The 21,058-nt window shown below is 39.4% G+C and overlaps 2 protein-coding genes across 3 annotated transcripts; one reads left to right on the top strand and one right to left on the bottom strand.

Annotated features, from left to right (window-relative positions):
- Window positions 1-691: 691 nt before the first annotated feature.
- On the bottom strand, window positions 692-10,978 carry nfs1 (NFS1 cysteine desulfurase). Of its 2 annotated transcripts, none has more exons than XM_085353399.1 (13): window positions 10,627-10,978; window positions 8,764-8,834; window positions 7,222-7,338; window positions 6,548-6,631; window positions 5,682-5,834; window positions 5,365-5,458; window positions 5,060-5,194; window positions 4,488-4,645; window positions 4,297-4,402; window positions 3,882-3,963; window positions 3,358-3,441; window positions 3,028-3,117; window positions 692-2,897 (listed from the first exon to the last, which is right to left on the bottom strand). In XM_085353399.1, exons 1-13 carry the CDS (start codon window positions 10,730-10,732, stop codon window positions 2,834-2,836), a joined length of 1,344 nt encoding a protein of 447 aa, XP_085209525.1. In that variant the 5' UTR covers window positions 10,733-10,978; the 3' UTR covers window positions 692-2,833. The 2 variants fall into 2 exon arrangements, with proteins under 2 accessions (XP_085209525.1, XP_085209527.1); XM_085353401.1 differs by lacking the exon at window positions 10,627-10,978 and adding an exon at window positions 9,770-9,821.
- A 585-nt stretch (window positions 10,979-11,563) lies between these two features.
- On the top strand, window positions 11,564-20,387 carry lg5h6orf89 (linkage group 5 C6orf89 homolog). Its single transcript, XM_085353402.1, has 8 exons — window positions 11,564-12,131; window positions 14,104-14,370; window positions 14,654-14,819; window positions 15,662-15,810; window positions 16,292-16,443; window positions 16,903-17,038; window positions 17,323-17,446; window positions 17,730-20,387. The coding sequence occupies exons 2-8, from the start codon at window positions 14,182-14,184 to the stop codon at window positions 17,810-17,812; spliced, it is 999 nt and encodes a 332-aa protein (XP_085209528.1). The 5' UTR covers window positions 11,564-12,131; window positions 14,104-14,181; the 3' UTR covers window positions 17,813-20,387.
- Window positions 20,388-21,058: the final 671 nt, after the last annotated feature.

Genomic DNA, 21,058 nt, shown 5'->3' with positions numbered 1-21,058 from the left:
AGCGACATCGCCACCTGTCGACTGGGGGAATTAAGTAGTTTAGTAGACCTTGCCTTATCTATCCCACTGCACCTTTAATCACTCTTCTTGACAACTTAAGTTGTTTTTGTAGATTATAAAATTACGAATATTTTATAATATACTATACAATTACTATAATATTATATACATTTTTTGTTGGGTAAAAACAGGGGTTGTACAGTTCTAGCAAATGGGAAAGTTATTATTTGGTAAGACTATCTTTATTTTTCAGAGATAAATTCATATATTCGTATGGTATATTTCGGTGTTTACTGGAGGCAAAATGGGAAGACATGAGTGGTGCAAGACTTTTGCAAAGATTATACATACAGGGGCCTAAGATGTAACTGTGCAATGTTTGGTTGATAAACTCCTGATTGCATAAGAGTCTGTGGACAGACAGATTTGGAGTTTTACAGTCACAGACATTCGTGGTGTTTAACTGAAATTTTATCTGCTACATAAAAAAAAGACAATTTCTGATCTCCAGGGCAAAGAAGATCCATCTTATTTTATCTTATAATGGAATGGTCAAACTACCTCAGGTTGAACTCTCTGCGACCCGTGGAGCAATGTGAAAAACGCATTCAGACATCATCAAAACTGTTTTGAGAATCTGAGTTGAAAAAACAATAAACACAAATTAAATACATCAAAAGTTGATGGCATAACCAGAAGAAACAATTTTATTGGATACTAATGTGCAATGACATGTAACAGTCGAAGACAGTAGATGCAGGAGACGAGCAAATATATCAAAAAGAGGCTCCAGATACATCCAAGAACACAATACAAGAATCCCCCCCCCAGAGAGTGTAGTCTTAGAGACCCACATTTTTTAACCAATTGTTTTATTTTTGTTTAGATTTTCACAATCATCTTGTATTTCCTGTCATAAGCCACGGACACGTGTGACAGAAGTCTGACTTTAAAAATCAGGGCTGCAGACTTGTAGAGTGGTTACTGACTAACAGAACAATGAAACCGCTGCTGCTAACACTGTCTCGTTGGATATTTCACTGAGAACTGCTGATCATAGGCCAACATGCTACCACTGAATGAATAATAAACGCTGATGTGGGATGATAAGACAAGAGCACGAGACAGAGAGGGCAGTTTATAACCTATGAACAGAGCTGGAGAGATAAGCCTGTGAATCTAGTGGAAAGGTCTGACTCAAATAAATACTGGGCGAATCATCACATCCTGCTGCCTTCAGTTGCTCTTTCCAGCTTTGCTGAAGCAACACAGCTTTGTTCCGATTCTTTTATCACTTAGATTGTTGCCCGTGTTTTATTTTTTTCTAATTTATGTGGCTATCTTTGGGTTTAATGCGAGTGTGATGGTATCACAAAGCTCGGTCACATTTAGCAAGAGTAAACAGTAACTGTGTTGGTCACATGTACATTCGTGCTTCTCCACAGCAGGTTCATTCTCAAGATAATATCAAAACTTGTCATCAATTGGATCGCTGGATATAACACCAATGGATGTTTGAACTACTGCTTGACTCAGTAAATTATAAATTATTTTGTTCTAGTTGTGTGAATGTCTGATCAGGTCTTTCTGTGGAGCTCTTTGGCTCTGCAGAGAGGGTGATTACTGGAAGTCAAAGAATGAAAGGGCTATGGAAACACACTTGCCATTAGCCCCGGCATACTGACTGCTTAAAAGACTTCTCAGGTTTTCAATATTCAGTTTCACTCCAGTTTGAAGTCTTTTACACTACATTACTGAGATATATTTGACAGATGACAGTACACAGCTACAATGTGTGGGCCTACAAAGCTTCTACTAATTGCAGTGTCATAACAAAACAATGTTGCATTTCAACCTGCCTGCCACATTGACACTTCATGATTTGGACGGTACTGTGTGTAACTTCCATTTCCCACAGACACGCTCATGAGTGCATTAGTGAAACAAGTGTAAACTAAGCTGTCTGTTAACCAGCTTCATGACACCAGGCATCAAGATGTTAGATTAGGTGAAGTCAAATCACCTAAAGAGTCAGATTAAAAGCGCCTCTGTGCCATTTACTGCATGTCTGTCATACTGTGCAAGACCAGTTTTAGACAAATCTTGGTCACAGACACTGATGCATATCAAATTGTGCGATGGATGCATAGTTGATTACAGTGCTGCAATGTTTTTAGAAAAAAATAATAATGACAGAGACATGAGTATAAAAGGTTTTCTTCTTAGTCATAGAGTGTGTTTTTTTTTTCCTTTTTTACTTTACAACCAATTGTTTTGGTTTGTGTGTGTGCCCACAAATTTGTTTTCCCCTAACCTTTATTAAAAAATACGACATGTGCCGACTGGTTTATCCTTTACTGTTGTATTCTGAATAACTGCTTTTTTTGAGTAGCCCTGCTGTGAAAACATGGTCCTGGATGTCTGTCTAAATTTTTTGTTTGTGGGCAGTCTGTTGATCAAAGCCCCAAATCGGCCACTGATGGACATGTCGCACAATCAATACCATATTTAGTTTGAAACAACCAAAGAGGATGTACTTCTCATGAATGTCATGTTAGATTTCAGAGCGTGTCACAGCCTCTGTAAACATTTCATCTGAGATAAAGAAGCAACCTTCTGGGCAACAGAAGAAAAAGAAGAGATTGATGTGCGTTGGTCAACTGTCTGAGCAACATCTCCTGAGAGAGCAACTGGAGGAGCTTCTAGAGAGACACTGAGCTACAGCCAGACGACAGGGAGTTTGTGCGTGTTTGTTTACAGGAAGAAAAAGCTGGTCTGTTCCTTCAGCCTTTTGGGAACTATCATGTCGAAGTGGGCAAGAAGTGGAAGAAGCTTAATGCTGTGCCCAGTTGATGCTCTTCAGGTCGATGCCTTCCTGACTCATCTCCCACAGAGGACTGACAGACAGAAAGAGAGGCAAAGAGGCAGGTTAGAGAAAACAAGGTTACCATTCAAAATTTTGTATCAATTTTATGAATGTAAAGTAAAATCAGCATCTGCGCGATAGTGTCTGAGAGCTGACTTTACCTCATCTCTCTGAGTCTGTGGACCTGCTCGATGCATTTCTCTGCTGTGTAGTCAACCTCTTCTTCAGTGGTGAACCTGCCAATACCAAACCTGCCACAGACACAAACACGGACATTTAAACCTGAAACTAGAGAACATGAAAGGCTGTTGGTAACCATTCCCTGGTTATCCAAGTTTATAAACAGCTTAGTTTTCTGTGGATTTAATCACTTTGATTGCTAAGTCTGATCAATGTGAAGAAAAGAGTTAGGAAGCTCAAGGAAAATCATTATTAAACTTCTGGGGAGTTGCAGTTTTTATCATAATCCAGGTTACAGGAGGTATTGTTACCTGATGGAAGAGTGAGCCAGATCTTCATCTGCTCCAATAGCTCTGAGGACGTATGATGGCTCCAAAGACGCTGAAGTACATGCACTGCACACACAGACACAAATATTCATCTTTAGAGACTTCATGCACAATCATATGAGGCTTTTGAACTGTACATTAAGCATGTAACTGTACTCTCAATGCTGGTGTTGAAACTGACATTTATGTTAAAAGTGTTTCTGTGAACTTGAGCAGAAGATAGGGAACGAAAAGTCATTCAGGCAAAAGGCATTCAGGACTTTGTGTGATAGGAGAATGATTTAATTTCAATTCCAGATTTAAAAAGTAGCCAACAAAGAGAAGCTAATGTAAGAATGCTACCCTGACCACACAGGTGGCAGGACACTTGATTCATAAATAGTACACAAATCGGTCAACACTTCCATCCTCTCAAAACCATGCCGATTTTCTAACTTTTTGATGCAGTGGGTAAAGTTACACTCAAAAGTTGGACATATGTGCGTGAAAAAAAGTTTGTATCTGACCTCCCTGATGACAGAGCAACATCCTTCAGTGCCATCAGCAGACTCTCGCCCTCCACGTAGGCAAAAGAAAGGTTGATACAGCCTGAAAACACCCAGACACACAAACACAATCAAAGGTGTTAGTCCAACTTCCAACAAAAACACTTCAGAAACATTAACTTCAAAAATCTTCACTGACTTGTAAATCAATTTTGGTTTAAATTCTAACCTGCAGCAGCAGCACTGAGTTTCATTTCTACATGGAATTTATTAGCGTATTATAAAACCAGTTTAGTTACAAGGAGCACTTTAACACTTTACAGTTTAAGAGTTGGTTTCGAGGTTCAGTTTAGAATTAGGTATAGGCTAGAGTTAAGAAATGTCTTACGCTAATAAATGTCCTCAAAGACTGCTAAACAAACATAAATGTGTTTACCAGGGTAACGCTGTTCTGGATCTCCATTCATGATGACATCAGGAATCTCAGACATGACCTTCTGGACCAGACGATTAGCCAGCATGGACACCCGCTGATGATCATACTAAACAAACAAACATGCACTAATCCCCCTGAAATGTAGCATCGTCTGGGAAGGTTTTTTGGATGTTTGACTTTGGTTATTTTACCTCCATCTCCTCCTGGGCGATGCTACAGGCAGCTCCCAGTCCAACAGCCAGTGGGGTGGGGACAGTGCCAGAGCGCAGCCCCCTCTCCTGCCCGCCACCGTTCTGTATTGGCTCCAAACGCACCCTTGGCCTGCGACGCACGTACAACGCACCCACACCTGGACACACACACACGTAGTAAGTATTTTTGCTTTTACACCATTTTACGTGCATCTTTTCAAAGATAATCAAACTCCGACTTTGACAGCTGATAGAAAAAATTAACAGGGAAACTCCGCTGATTTAAAAAAAAAAGAAAAAAAAATCTTCATATAAACAACCTACATGGCAAAAAAGTATACATACATACTTTTTTGCCATCTTTCCTGCTTCATATTTCACCTGCGTGTATTTTGTTTAATTTTTAAAACCAAAACACGTATTTCTGTGGGAAAATTTAGCCATTTCTAGTTTTATACAATTTATATAAAAAATGGAAATGGGCACTGACAAATGAGCTCCACAAACTATCTCACCTGCCTATCGATCGGTTTAGAGTTATGCCACCTACTGGTACTGCTACTAAAGCTGACCTTTGGGTCCGTAAATCTTGTGACCACTGATGGACATCAGATCGATCTTCCAGTCAGAGATGCTGATGGGAATCTTCCCAACGGCCTGAGCAGCATCAGTGTGGAAGAAGACTCCTTTTGAGCGACAAATCTGACCTGTAGATAGAAAGAGTTCAAGCTCATTAATCTGATCAGAGCTCTCGGTTGGGCTCCGCATAAAGCGAATAGTCTGATTTATTCAGTAAAACTGACAAAACTATTTAGATGCGGATATTATGAGTGCGTGATTGTGAGCATTTCATGTGTGTTTGATTTGCTATGCTTACCAATCTCCTTGATGGGCTGCTTGACTCCGATCTCGTTGTTCACGGTCATCACCGACACCAAAGAGGTGTCAGTACGGATGGAGGCCTCCAACAACTGAACACACAAACAAACATGTAGTAAGACTCACTGTAAGGAGCAGACACGGGACACAATAATTCGTGAATTCTGTAACGCTACAAATGGAGGTAAAAATAATAAATACAGGCTTCACTGCCCAGAGGTATTGTAAATATAGCTTCCAGTTTTTAATATGTTCACACAGACAATATTCTGGTTGTTGTCTGCGTGATCTCTCTTTTTGTCTCTGTATGTTTACCTCTAGGTCCAGCAGGCCGTTGTTCTGGACCGGCAGGTAAGTAACATCGAACCCTTCGGACTCCAGAATCCGACACGAGTCTAAGACGCACTTATGCTCGGTCTGAGTGGTGATCACATGACGTTTTTTGGCCTTGTAGAACCGGGCTACACCCTACAGGAGAGAACACACTGGGTTAAAGGGAAGAAAGTTTTAAGATTTTCTCTGATTCTAGCACTTTCTGGAGTTGTGAATCCAGTTTGTGGCTACTGCTCGTTTCTTTTTAGCATTAATTCAATGACCTCATTTATAATTCCAGTAAATCAGAATCGACAGCAGCGTGACTTTAATTTGCTTCCTCTATTCTCGCTGTTATTACTTGTTCTTTGCTACACATGGTGTCTTTGGTAAGGCAATCCAAGTGGACTGAAGTGAAGTAGTTTGTTTCAGTGAAACAGTGAAAACAGATGCTACTTCTTCCTGTCAGCTGACTTATTTGCCTCGTGTGCACAGAAAATTTCTTTTAATTAAATGTTCTCAACGTGGCTGACAAATTCCATTTTTATCACAAGTTTTTGCATTTCAATATTGTATAGTTTGATTCAGAAGAAGCATCCAAATCATTAACAATACAAAGAGTTTTGTTAATGACAGTTTTGTTTTAAGGAGTTTTATTAATCAGTTCACATTCTGAATTTGCTCTTACTGTTTTGTGTGTTTTTTATTTCTCATGTAGTTTATCACTTGGTTTTTTACAGTGTTCTTATTTTGTAAGAGTTGTAGTTTTAATCTGTTGTCTGCATTTTATATTTTTGATCAGTTTTCACCAAAACAAAACCTGTGTGTGTTTGTGTGAGATAAAGTGATTAAGGTCAAGAGAGTAGGACCTTGATAGCCATGTTGTTGGACTCTGTGGCTCCGCTGGTGAAAACGATCTCTCTGGGATCGGCTCCAATCAGATCAGCCACCTGCTGCTCAGAGAGAAAGAAAGGGGAAAAAAAACACCAAACAGATTCACATGTTTCTAATTTGTGTTTCTAATTTTGAACATGTGTTCTAGTGATGCTCTAACTCCGCCCTAGTGGCCATCACAATTTGGCCATTGAGAAATTTGCTCAAATTCTTATGCGTGGCCATTTTTCCTGCTTTTAACACATAAACTTTGAGGACAAAGTGTGAACAACCAGACAAAAAAATCAGATTTGATCAAAAAATCGTAATTGAGCATTAAGACCTGCAGTGTGAACGTAGCCATAGACATATAGCAACATCAGTCAGTGACTCTCGGTGAAACATGCACATGTTGTAGGTTACAAATATTAATGTCGGAGCGCTGATGCTGAATTCAAACATTCAGCATCAGTGCTCGACTTTGGTGTGCTCACTAGCTTGTATGAGGCCTGCATCTCTTTGCATACCACAGCTACAACTGAGCAAGCCAAAGTGATACATGGACCAGATTTTTTCAGTAAAAGGACTAGATGTTACTGTCCTTTTACTACCTGCAAAGAAAGTGTAAATAAGCACAGCCCACTTTTCTAAAGATGGAGCAGCTCTCTACCTTCCTAGCGGTCTCCATAGCGGATTCACTCTCCCAGCCGTAGGCATGCGTTCTGGAGTGAGGGTTACCGTAGTAATTCACCTGGTAGGGCAACATGGCATCCAGCACCCGGGGATCCTAAAGACACACACAAACATATGAAATAGGGCTGCTCGATTATGGCAAAAATGATAATCACGATTATTTTCACTGAAATTGAGATCTCGATTATTTGACGATATTTATTTAACCCTTTAAGACCTACCATAGAACCAAGTCCGCCAGAGCTTATATTATTTTTTTACATGTTGTAGTGCCATTTGTGGGAGCATTTCAAGTTGCTATACAACTGTTATAGCCCATATTTTAATAATATGTATGCATTATGTCCATAGTAACTACATAAATTGCAAAAAAGTTGCAATAAACTACAAAAAAATTGAAAATCGGTTTTGTTTTTTTACATATATTTCTACTTGGAGAAATTTAAGAGGTTTATCCCTCAAAACTTTAAATACAAAAAAGTTGCAAAAAATAGTTTACAACAACAGGAAATTTATTTTGAGTGTCTTCATAGTTTTATTTTGGAGATACACCAATTTTTATATACACTGCAGGAAAAACGAAAAAACAATCCTATGATGCAAATTTGCAAAGAAAACAGAAGGTGCATCAAAATAAACGATTTCCAGCAGTGCAATTCGAGTTCTAAGCATCCCAGAAACTATTCAGAAAAGTCAAACATGACCAGTATAGGCTTTTAAGGCCTACAAGTAAAAAACTACATTTCCGCGAAAATGACGTCACTTCCGGTTTCGGGGAGGAAATGGCCGACATGTGATAGTTCGTGCTGACGTCTGATTCACTGTGGGAAGTGTTACGAACAGCTGATCGGATCGGCAAAGCGTGTTTCTGGAATATTATGTTTTTGTTCCTGCAAGCGCTTTCTATGCAGTTTTTGCAAAGCTTTATGTGGAAGGAAACCGTGACCGAGGACAAGCTGATGGCATCAGATGTAAGTACAACTCCTCCGGTTTCATATGCAAAAAAAATTATTGCGCTAGCTTACACGGTTCAGGTTCTACAGGGATTTAAAAATAGTTACACAAAACGGAGTGTGCTGCTCTGACCGGCTTCAATGACTTTAAAAAATAATATAAAATAGTGTGCAACACCACTGAAGTTTTTTTTTTTTTAACCTCTCTTTTCAACCAACAGCAGTCACTCTCTCCTCTCCAAATAACTTCTGCTTAGCTTTCCGAGCTTCCCTCGGGTCCTCTTAATCAGCGGTCTCCAACCTTTTTTGCGCCACGGACCGGTTTATGCCCGACAATATTTTCACGGACTGGCCTTTAAGGTGTCGCGGATAAATGAGGGAGGGGCTAATAATCGGCTCAGTCATTTTTAATGATCGTTGAAAGCCCAGATCGTAATCGTGATTAAAATTCGATTAATTGAGCAGCCCTAATATGAAACTCTAAGTACAACCAGCTTTATGTCCAACTCTCTCTGACATCAGCTGTAAAAGCCTGTAAAAGTGACAAAGTGCTTAGTAACAGTTACCATGGGAGTGGTTGCCTGGAAGTCCATGTAGAGGGGGCGAGGCTCATCCTGTTCATGTTTCTTGATCAACTCTGCAGCATAAATTACAGTATATTTAAGACATTTAAAGCCATTCTTAAGACCACATTAAATTTATTAATGTAAAAAAATGGCATTTAAATTGTTACATTATTACATTCATCGGGCATATTGGGGCCCGATGAATGTAAAAACAAAGAATTACCAGATTTTTTTTAACCTTATTTTTGTTTTTATGAAAAATAAGAGCCACATATGAGGATATTCGTTTAAAATTTCGATAGAACAGTAGCAGTATAATGTCCTCGTAAGTGGATATCAGGCCCTTGTAGAGCAAAATTGAGTATTTTGGTCTAAATAACCCAAAATGTGATGTCCACATATGTGGACGCCAGGTCCTAGGAAGTTAAAATACGAAATTTTTCACCAAACCTGACGTGTGCAAAATTTCACGAGTTTTTGAGCATGTTAAAGCACTCAAAAAAGGCAATTCATTTCAATGAAAATAAGAAGAAGAAGAAACAGAGCAGATACAATGGAGCCTTCGCACTCTCAGTACTCGGGCCCTAATAATAAGAAACAGAGCAGATACATTAGGGCCTTCGCACTCTCAGTGCTCGGGCCCTAAAAATGTTGTCAATCTGGCAATGAAGTCAAGAGTAATGTGCATGATTTTAACATTATAAAAAATGGAGAGTGACACAGAGAATATCAGAACATAAAATCTTTTTAAAACAGTTATTTAACAAGATTGCTTCGTCTTGTGCCAGTCAGCTAGTGCTCGTGAACTTTCCGTTTATTAGTGTTTTAATTTAGTATTTTTTAGGTTTTCCTGACCTCACATGGATTTTAAAGTCGTCAGTTAACCTGACAGTTTACAGATGCTGTGAAGTTTCCTGCCTCACTAAACTGCGTCACTTTGGGATTAGCTTCGTGCTAGTTGGTCTTGGGGGAATAAGCTACCCATTTTGCTCCGGGCAATTGTTACCTTTCTGCGCGAAGCTAGCGGCCGTCCGCTCGGGCATATTGGGGCCCGATGAATGTAAAAACAAAGAATTACCAGATTTTTTTTAACCTTATTTTTGTTTTTATGAAAAATAAGAGCCACATATGAGGATATTCGTTTAAAATTTCGATAGAACAGTAGCAGTATAATGTCCTCGTAAGTGGATATCAGGCCCTTGTAGAGCAAAATTGAGTATTTTGGTCTAAATAACCCAAAATGTGATGTCCACATATGTGGACGCCAGGTCCTAGGAAGTTAAAATACGAAATTTTTCACCAAACCTGACATGTGTGCAAAATTTCACGAGTTTTTGAGCAGGTTAAAGCACTCAAAAATGGCAATTCATTTCAATGAAAATAAGAAGAAGAAGAAACAGAGCAGATACAATGGAGCCTTCGCACTCTCAGTACTCGGGCCCTAATAATAAGAAACAGAGCAGATACATTAGGGCCTTCGCACTCTCAGTGCTCGGGCCCTAAAAATGTTGTCAATCTGGCAATGAAGTCAAGAGTAATGTGCATGATTTTAACATTATAAAAAATGGAGAGTGACACAGAGAATATCAGAACATAAAATCTTTTTAAAACAGTTATTTAACAAGATTGCTTCGTCTTGTGCCAGTCAGCTAGTGCTCGTGAACTTTCCGTTTATTAGTGTTTTAATTTAGTATTTTTTAGGTTTTCCTGACCTCACATGGATTTTAAAGTCGTCAGTTAACCTGACAGTTTACAGATGCTGTGAAGTTTCCTGCCTCACTAAACTGCGTCACTTTGGGATTAGCTTCGTGCTAGTTGGTCTTGGGGGAATAAGCTACCCATTTTGCTCCGGGCAATTGTTACCTTTCTGCGCGAAGCTAGCGGCCGTCCGCTCGGAGCTCAGCCGGAGAGGAAGCCACGCGGTTGGCCTCAGCAGCCGGGAGGACACGGTCCTACCCGAGGCAAGCATCTTGTCAGTGGACTGGCTTCAACTGGAAAGCCGCTGACCTCCGTCAAAAACAGCACGCTGTTCGTGCTGAACACCAGCAAAACAGAAAACTTGGCACAGACCAGCTTAACCCACTGGTTCCTACGCAAGAAAATAGAAATAACAAAATATCACTACTTAAACAAAAGGTTAAATTTGAGTGAAGTTCGGTGATGTTGCCGCCTGTCTGTTACGTCCAGGTATAAACACAAATGTCAAGATAAATACGTAACACCGAACACTTCCGTGTGAGACGTTCAAATTAAAAGCTTTTCACAACCATCGCAATGATAAGCATTGCTTCATATAAAGTGGATTATTTTCTAAAAAAGTATATAAAATGCACATATATTTGGATTTTTATCAGTCGGACTGATAGCGGTTTTTGTCCTCTGATTGTCAAGGGGAGAGAAAAAGCAACAGATAAATAAAGTAACAATGTAAAAAAATATCATAGGACTAGGGTCACCAGTAATGATGTCTTAGACTTTACAGGGTAAAAACTTCAGGTTTCTGTTAATTAATTTAAGTAAGATAATGGAATATGTTCTTTATCACAAAAATCTGGGACTTCTGCAGCCAAAACAAATTGTGCAATACATTAAATAAAATCCCATTATTTTAACTTCCTCCTCTTTGCAGCGTCTTCACTCGGTTACTTTGATAGCTTGACGCAGCTCGATGTCGATGCCGTTTCATGGTTGCACAAGAAACGGAAATAGGAGGCGGGAGTTCCTGTGAACGTTCACCACTCTTATTCGTTAATTTTCTGTGTTTTGGTACCGCTTCTGCTTTTTGGTTGGCTACAAAGCAACGAGTTTGTGCAAAGTGGTTTCAGTGTGTTTCATTATCTTATGAATACACTACTTTTAAATAATATATTTTTGCTTCAGTAAAATTTTTGGGTGAAAGTGTTGTACTGTATAACTATTTGCGTATATTTCTGGAGTTAAGTGGTTCGCACTGTTTCCTCACAGCATAGAAGGTCCTGAGTTCACTTCCACCATCAGGAGTTTTTACATCTTCTCCCCCGTTTGCGTTGGTTCTCTCAGGCTTCTTCCTACAGTCCGAATACGTTGGGGGCGGGTTAATTGGCGATTCCAAAATTGCCCTAAGACAGCTGGGATAGACTCCAGCGACCCCGAAGAGAATTGATGGATAATGCAATATTTAAATCCAGACCCAAACTCCATACCAGCTGGTGGCGCTTTTTTGACGTTCGCCCAATAAAGAAGAAGAAAAGGTAGAAGCGGAAGAGAAGGCGAATGTAGCTCATTAGCTACCTAGCTAGGTCACTTTTAAAAACCCTATTTATTAATTTATTTTTAAAAACACCGGGGATGGAAAATTAAACTTTTTGAGTGGTGGATCTCGCTTTGAGGTGAGTTTGAGGTTTCTGCTCGTAATGTGAAAGCTCGCAGAGACGAGCTAACCTGTCAGTATGCTGCTGCTGGCAGGACGGTAAAAACGTTTTGGGGTTTTGTTTTTATTAATATCAAATAATATGATGGGTTTATGCTTTAGTCAAATTAACGAATAAATTAGGTAGTGTTATATTTAACATTTACATGCGTTTTCTGGCCGTAGCAGCTGCACTGATCGTAGTTATTAAAGATAAAAAAGGAGAGAAAACTAGTTTCCTGAACGTTAGACACCAACATGAGCGTCAACTCTTACTTGTTATTTACAACGACGAGTGAAAAGCAGAACTAAACACTGTGGGGATTTAACTCCCGAGTCTCAGTCTGATATTACGTTCGCACTGAAACTGAATTTGCACTGTAATATGTAATAGTAGCTTGTCGTTTTATTTTCGTATAGATATTATTATGGAACATAAATAAGTGAGAAATATTTATCAGTTTACCTACACTGGACAGTCTGTGTGGGTCCACTTTTTTTTTCCTTTTTGATGTGTTTTACTTTGTTTTTAAATTTTAATATTAAACAAATGAAACCCAAGTCAATAAAACATACAGTTTTTAAATGATGGTTTAACTTATAAACTGAAAAAGCTACACAAACCCGCCTGACCCTTTGTAAAAAGTAATTGCCCTAAAGCTGATTGTTTTTGCCACTCTTGGCAGCAAGAGCTGCTGTCTTTGCAGTCATTTGTGATGACTGGCAATGAGTGTTTCACATCACCGTGGCCCACCCTTATTGACAAAATTGTTTTAATTCTGGGTTTTCAAGCACAAAAAGCCTTTTTAAGGTCAAACCAAAACATCTTAAGCCTGGACTTTGCCTAGGATACTTCAAAACCTTTTTAATGTTTTTTGTTTTGTTTTTTTGGACGTTTTGGTTGCATGTTTCTAATTATTGTCCTGATCCACAAGTGCAAGTCTCAGATTCCAGCTTTGACACTGTGGCTATCTGGTAATATTTTCTGTTGTAATGTTACTTTCTGGATGGTTAAACCTTGTTTTATGTATGTGGGGTGCATCGTATGCAAGCCATTGCTTTGGCCTGCACCCTTTCTTTTGGAAAGAACCACTTGTTTCATTATGATCAGATAGCAATAAACAAACAAATACACAAGTAAATAGTGAAGAGAACCTATTTAAATGTTCGAAATCTCGAAAGTCTGTGAACAGGACTTTAGAGATCATATACCCTTCATTTGAAATGAATGGTAAAAGAAGTACTTGTCACTGTGGGGTTTTTAATTCTTGCTGTAAGGAAAAAGAAGTTCAAAAATTATACATGCAACATTCTTAACGGGCATTTTTGAAGTGCTGCAAATGTAAATGTTGCCACCAACCTCATGTTATCAAAACAGGGCTGTTTTGCAAAGTTATCTGTAACTGGTGCCAAAGTCCGTGTAGAACTGACACAAGAGAATATGGCACACAGATGATCTCAACCGAGCTTCTTAAAAATCAATAAAAGCTGTGGCTTGGTCAGAGTGTATGCATTTTTATGTCAAAGAAGGTGCACCCCCATTTTCTTTAAGTTTATTAATAAATGATGCTCTATAGTAGTTTTTGTAGAGTACAAGTTGCGACTTGTACTGGACCTTTTGAGAGTCATGCAGAGCTGATCTAATAAGTCAAATAATTTTTGCAACTGTGCATGACGATAATAAATCCAGCGTATTAATCTCACAAATCAAGATGATAGTAAGGATGATATTGTAAAATATGTTTTAGTTATGAAAGCCAGAAATTCATTTGAAAGATTTGTGACAGTGTCTGGAAGAACAAACATGTTTGTGTGAGTGGCCAAGTGGGCAACCTTCAGCCACATTCAGATTAAACATAGAAGTATTTCCACATCATCTGCACCTTCAGTGATGGTAACTTGCTAGTGCTGAAAGCTGTGACATGTCAGCTGACCCTTGGTTTATTTCACAGGTGACGCCATGCTCCAAGAGCTTTTAGCAACCGAAATTCGACACGTTTGACTAAGAAGCTGTCGCCACTGCCGGCATCATGGGGACAACGATGAGCGAGCCATGTATTTATGATAAACTGTCCGAGAGTATCGACATCCTCCGTCAGTCGGGTTACCGCTACGGAATGTCGGAGAGGGAGATCGAGAGGTTCATCAAGCAGGTCCTGGAGACCAACGAGCCCAGAAGAGAGCCCCCACAGTTTCCCATCCTGAGAGCCACCATCAAGGTCCACATATAAATTACTACATTGCTGAAACAGATTAATACTGAAGACCTTTGACACTAGAGAGGCTTAGTTTTAATTTTAGTTCAGTAGTGTTGGTAATTAGTTTGAAAGACTGTTTTAAGATAGATTTAAAGTGTGAAAATCCAATAAGTTTACTTTGTAGAAGACTCAGCTCTTTTTGTTGCTCTAAAATAGGTTTACGCTTCACAGACGGTTATTCATGTGCTGTCCTGATAAAGGAGACATTTGTCTGAGTTGCAAAGTCTTTGTGTTGTCTCTTCAGTTTGTGGTGGCTGTTGGCTTCTTGCTGGTGGTGGTGCTGGCCTTCACCTACCCCCAGAATGCTCCCCAGCTGGGACTGGTCAATCTGGGCTGCTATAACTGGTCGTCCCCTCTCAGCCATGTCCGCCTGCTTTCCCTACCCATCGCCAAGAAGTACAACCTGCAAGGTGTGAGTTGTTTCAGTTTTTGTTCTGTCGCAAACATGCGTACACAAACAAAATCCAACGTTTCCTACTAACGAGAAAGTCCTTATTACCCTAGGATTGCACGATTCATTTCAGCACCTCAGCAGAGAGCTGTAGTTGGGATATGCCAATCCAGAAGATATTTGACGTTTCAGTTTAAATTAAATTTGACGTTTGTGTGCAGCAGCAAACATGACTGTTCCGTAAACTTGTTCTCCATTTGAGAAAAAACTGAAACCAAAAAGGAGAAACACTTTTTTTTTTTTTTTTGCATCTCTGCTTAGGGGCAGACCTGTGTTTATGCATGCTGTTACTTGCAGGGACACTTAATAAAACTGTTTCATCATTATAACATCTTTGACTTGAGTGCCTACCTGTAAGCTGTATGCATAAACTTTACGGGGCAGTGCACAGACAGTGCTATCTGCTAATCACTGTAACAAACAAAGTAAAATAAAACATACTAGAATTTTAGGGCAGTAAACTAATTCCAGTAAAAATGTCCCTAAAGGCACCATAAACATGAACCACTTCAATGACTCGAGTTAGTGGAGATGACATCCGTCAGACTATAGGTCTTTAAAAGAAATCCAAACAGGTGACTTATTTAGGAGAAATTAAATCAACCCATGCAGTTAGATTAGATGAAACTTTATTAATCCCTCGGGTGGGTTCCTCTGGGAAATTCACTTTCCAGTAGCACAGCACTGACAGCTCTGTCAAGAATGAAGCTATCCTTAGAGCCCAAAGCTTGTTTGTTTGTTTGTTTGTTTCAGACCAGCCTGTAAATATGCATTTCTTAAGTGTTTATTTGTGTGCTGCAGGTTTCCATGAGTGGTGGAGCGCTGGCGCTCTCAGGCAAAATCTAGTCAACTGTTCAGGCTGTGCGGAGATTTCCTCAGTGTTGGAAGTCCCTGAGAGCCTCAGAGGGACTGTCACTCTGCGACGAGGTCCTCAGCTTGTCCTGCTGAAGGTCAGAGGTCAACGCTGTCACGGTGGCCATCTAAAGAGCCTTGTGTCATATTCCTGATAGAGAACCTGTTTAAAATGTCTGTAAACACCACCGTGTGTGCCAGTGGTGCCATTTAAAGGATTTGACTTGTTTAATTTGGACTCTGTTATTAGCGTAGCCTCTGTCTTTCTGAAATGTGCACGTGAGCATTTTCCTTTCCAAAGAATTTATTTATTTATTACTACAAACACTTCAAAAACTTAAGATCATCATGATAACTGCATCTACTGTGCTGAACAAATGACGCATGCATATTGTGGGAGCCGCTCACACAGATCTCAAGAGATAAAGAATGTGTGTAAGACACTTGTCACACTAGGAAAAAGTCAACAGCAGACCTGTAAAATCACATGCCCTGTAAACAGTATTCAGTTTGAATAAAAAAACAAAACAAAACAGTTTGTTCATCTTTATTTCCATTTGTCCATGCTGCTCTCTCTAGGGCGGGGAGTCCCTCAGCGTCCAGCGGCAGCAGCTCGAGGAGCTCTACCTGGCTCATTCGGGCTCCATGTCCATTCTGCTGGAGGAGGAGGACGGTCTGCACAACCACAATCTCGGCCTCCCTCAGGGACCTGCCAACTTCACGTTGCTCTGGTACTTAGCATTTTTAAAGTAGTGCTCCATTTGCTCAGTACTAACCCAAACCACTGGAAAATACTTACTAATTTAATACTTGAAGAGGTCAGAATCAGATTGTTGTGCCACTAAAACATCTACATGCGGACGCATACTGTGTAATAAATAAAATGCTGGGTGCAACACATCTACCTGTAAAAAGTATACTTACTACACTTTTAGACAAATCTTTGTACTACCCCTGTGATCTTTGACCTTTGTAAATTGTGGTCTCAATTACATTCAAAAGAGGAAGTTAAGTCCACCCTATGCTAGAGTAGGTTTTAGAGCGAGCCAGCCTTGTAATTGTCAGATCGCTGACCCTATGACCCTAAAACTGGACGTTAAAAACCAATAGCTGACATCACTGTGACCATTAATTATATCTGGATACAGTCTGTGTGGTTGTAGTTGTGCATATTACTTCTGTCCCTGTAGGCGGTTCAGCTCTGGGACCAGGGAGAAGGTGCTGAGGTGGCTCTTCCCGAAGGCTGAGCTCTGCCCTCTGCTGGACAGCGCCGGGACCATCCTGCAGCGCTGCCTGGTCACCCACAGCACAAACTCTCAGAGCAAGGTGAGTCCAACTGTGTTCATATTTGTTCATATTCCAATCGCGGAGGAAACACCACGCTAATTATCGTTATGGATGCAGAGAGTAAACAGTAAAAACGGTAAAAATAAAGAAAAAAATGGATTATTAGTAGTAGTAGTAGTAGTAGTATTAAGTTAAAGCAGCTGAAGTGTGAGGTTGTGCAGTTGTGATTGTAGCGCCTCAGTGACGTTTTGTCCTCGATAATATTTAACTACAAAAACACACCTTTCAGCTTTCTTTGTTGTAAGCTGCCGTTTGGGTTTCAGGGTGTCAGGGTGTTGGGCTGGCTGGTGGTGGGCGAGGGGCTGCCAACTGTTCGAGTTCTGCCCGTTCAGCGCTGCCAGAAACACTGCAGCTCCTTCAACCTGTGGCTGACGCCGGGAGACATGGGTAACACCTGCTGCACCTGCACATTTTTACACATGGACAGCAGATGAAATACAGATAATTATTTTTTTTTATTTTTTTTTAAAGTTAAAATATAGTTTTTGTTGTTAGGACTTTATATAGTTTATTAATTCATTAATGTTTAATTTGTCAAATTAAACATTAATAAATTAATGTTTAATCTGACAAATTAAAATCAAAGCAGTTAATGTTTTGTGTAGCTGCTGAAGCCACACTGAGCACCTATTGATGATTTGTTGTCCCCTCTGACCTTTGACCTGCACAGTGTACGCTGACCCCCGGTACTGGCAGATGGAGCTCTTTCCGGGTCGAGGCCAGAACATCATCTGTGGCGGGTCGACATTTTAAAACTTCAGGAGGCGCCAAGAGAAGAAGGGCGGAGTTCAGGACTGAGGCGTGACATGGAGATCATCTGCCTTGCTCCAGCTCCGCCCACTGATGCCTTACAAAGTCCCAACCTTTTATTATTATTACTTTTTCCTGGTACCCCTTCTTTCCTTACATCATCCTCAGAGAGCTGGAACAACTGCACACATGGAGGTTTGAGGACTGAAAAGTGACTCATTTAGTTTACCAGCTGAACGTAATCTCGTGCCATAGCTCCACACAGATATCTAAATAAAAAAAGAACAAACAAAAGAAATCTTTGTTTCTCTTTAGTGTGCCCGGTCCCAGGTCTCTGAATCACCGCCAACACCTCCGACTCGTTCAGTGATTTTAAAATATCTGCTGTTGTCCTTGTTGGTTGGAGAAAACAAAGTTATATTTTGTGTCAAAGCCAGAAAAATGTCTTCATGTGTGACTCTTCACAGTGATGAGGGTCAAATTTATGAAAAATGACTTTTAAATGGAGTCCTCTTAAGAGACTTGTGGTTTCAGATATTGATTCACAGCTGATTGGTCAGCCAGAGACAACCCAAGCACCATGTACAACGGAAGAACAATGAGATACAAAATTAGTGCTTTGTATATTGGCCGTGTGCAGCCGACCCCAGGCTGGATTCACTTAAACTTTGTGGCTTTTTAATCTGTAATAGCTGATTGATCTAAAATGAAACTGGGAGTAATCAAAGTAGAACCAGTAGCAACGCAGGGGATGCCCCACAGCTCCCGTTCTTCTTCTCCCTCTAACACCTGCTTTTTTGCACTTTCTGGGAACTTTAAAGGAACTTTGGCGTCATTTGGATTCATGTGGATGTGGTAAAAGAGCCGGACTATGATCAGAACTTCCAGCCGCTAACAAACTCAGATGGTGCTGAGAGGAAAAACTCATCGAGCTGCTCAGTGCAGGAGCAAACCCAGAAACAAAAGAAAATAATTGCCATCTGTTGTGACGCTTCTGCCCTTTATTTGGTTCTTTTGATTATGTTAAAGGGACAGTTCACCCCAAATTTTAAAACTATGATATTCTCAGTTACATATCGTAGTACCTAAAACAGTCTGTCATTTGAACTGCGTTTTAGTTTTTCTGTATTTTGGGTAATTTTTTTCAAAGTGGACCCATTATGTTCTAGTATCAGTAAGAGGATATTAGAGTTACCCCATCTTAGGGCTGTTCGATATAACGATATATATCGGATGATGATGTTATAAAAAACGTCTATCGTTGCATTTTACGCTATTGTTTGTTTCGTGGTGTCGCAAAATAAACTGTTTACGGCAATATTTTTTCATTATGGTCACTGTAGTGGTTATATTAATTTCTTAAAGTTCTCTCTTTCTCTTATATTTAATATAACCACACTACAGACAGACAAGCGCTTGTTTTTATGCGTTGTCGTTATTTCCACATAAACCTTTCACAATAAAGCTCAAGATCCTGTTGAGACTTTTCAAAATAAACTGAATCACGTGAAAGATCTAGAATATTTACGGATGAGAAGCAAAAACGAGCCGTCAGGTGCTAAAAAATAAATGTCTAAAAAAAGTATAGTTTCATGCATCAGTTAAAACACTCGAGTCCAGGTACGCAACGCCCGCCTGGAAACACTTCCCGCAAGTTGAGCTGCCCGAGATTCAGAATTTACAGAAAATGTTACATTTTTGTGATTTATATCGTTATCGGACGATAGAATTCTTATATCGGGATATGAGATTTTGGTCATATCGCACAGCCCTACCCCTTCTTACTGACATCATAGAGATCTTAGAGTAGAAGAAATGAAAATGACGTGGATATATATATAGGCATCCTTATTTGAAAATTGGCCACTTTTAATGTGAGCATCCTTCATTTTAACAATAAATATGGTGGAAAACAAGGAAAATTGGGAAAGGCTTAATTTAAATGAATTGTTTTGGCTCATGTTTTTGCCAAATGTAAACATAACACTGCGATTCTCGTTCTTTTCAAACTCTCTTGAAAAAGTTTTTAAACTTTCTTTTTTTGGTCACATTTTAGCATTTTACAAAAGTGTTTTTAACCTGATTATTAGATTATGAGCCATCTCTGCCTCAACTCAAGTTTTAGACCTGTGAGAGAATATATGGGTGAGCTGGCCCTTTAACATCCAGTTTGCAACACTAAGGCACCACACAGCAGCAGACGGGAGACATTTTATTGATAACACAGACAAAAGCTGCTTCTCTAATTTCATTGTCGCTATTTATTGTTATGGCTGTATAGAAATTGAACCATTAATTTTAATAATAAAGTGTTGTAATATTATATTTTTGATTATTACATGGGATCATTAGCACAGACAGAGCAAGAGCGGAGGATATATTTTGTGCTTATCAGGGTTTAAAAGTCTGAATAATGTCAAGTAAGTTTGCCAAAGTTTCTGCATTTTAAAGATGAACTCCCTCAGCTTGTTTAAGAGTTTTACATTTCCAGCAAAGCAGCTGAAGCTAAGTCAGGGGCTGCATCTTTTGAAATGTTTGCTTTGCATAGAGATGTAACACTTTTATGAGGAAATTAAAACTTATCGTGTATTATATGCTTCCATCTGTGTGGACACTTTGTTTAAAAGTTAAAAAGTTGAGTCTGAACTTTATGGGGAATTGTAGGAATTGTGAAGAAAATTAAACAAAACAAAAAAAAGTCTTGCAGACAAAAGCCCATCCACCCATTTTCTTCTGCTTATCCAGAAGAAAGGGTGGCAGACAAAATAGAATAACTACAGGTGATCTGGTATGCTCATTGTCATCTCCAAAAGTCATTTTTGAACTGCACTAGAGTAGCTTGGATGATTCACAGTTAAATATAATCCTCATTGTTGTACTACACCGGATCAGTTCAGCCTCTATTTTGAATCCTATCCATCTGAACCAACAGTCTTCTGATTGGCTGCCCCTCCAAAACAGAACAGCAGATGGGTGGGGCTTCTGGGCCTTAAATTCCCATATTAGGAGATGACATCACTGCAACTGAATACATGTATTTCCAGACCAATGGCCTAAATCTAGTTTCAAAAATCAAAAAACTTTAAAAGGTTTTAGAATTAGACTGAAAAATTAACAGTAGGAAAGGAAAAGTTAAGTCTGAAAACCTTAACCCAGAGATACTAGTACATAACCTCTGAATATATATGAAAGAAAGTAAAAATGAGTATGATTAATAGGTCTAATTTAAATATTTTGTCAACATTTAAG

Source organism: Diplotaxodon limnothrissa, linkage group LG5 (assembly GCF_057381915.1).
Source record: "Diplotaxodon limnothrissa isolate DT_005_m linkage group LG5, D_limnothrissa_male_GT1.1, whole genome shotgun sequence".
Classification (NCBI taxonomy): domain Eukaryota; kingdom Metazoa; phylum Chordata; class Actinopteri; order Cichliformes; family Cichlidae; genus Diplotaxodon; species Diplotaxodon limnothrissa.
The sequence above is the reverse complement of the archived record's forward strand: the minus strand, read 5'-3'. Positions and strand labels throughout refer to the sequence as shown.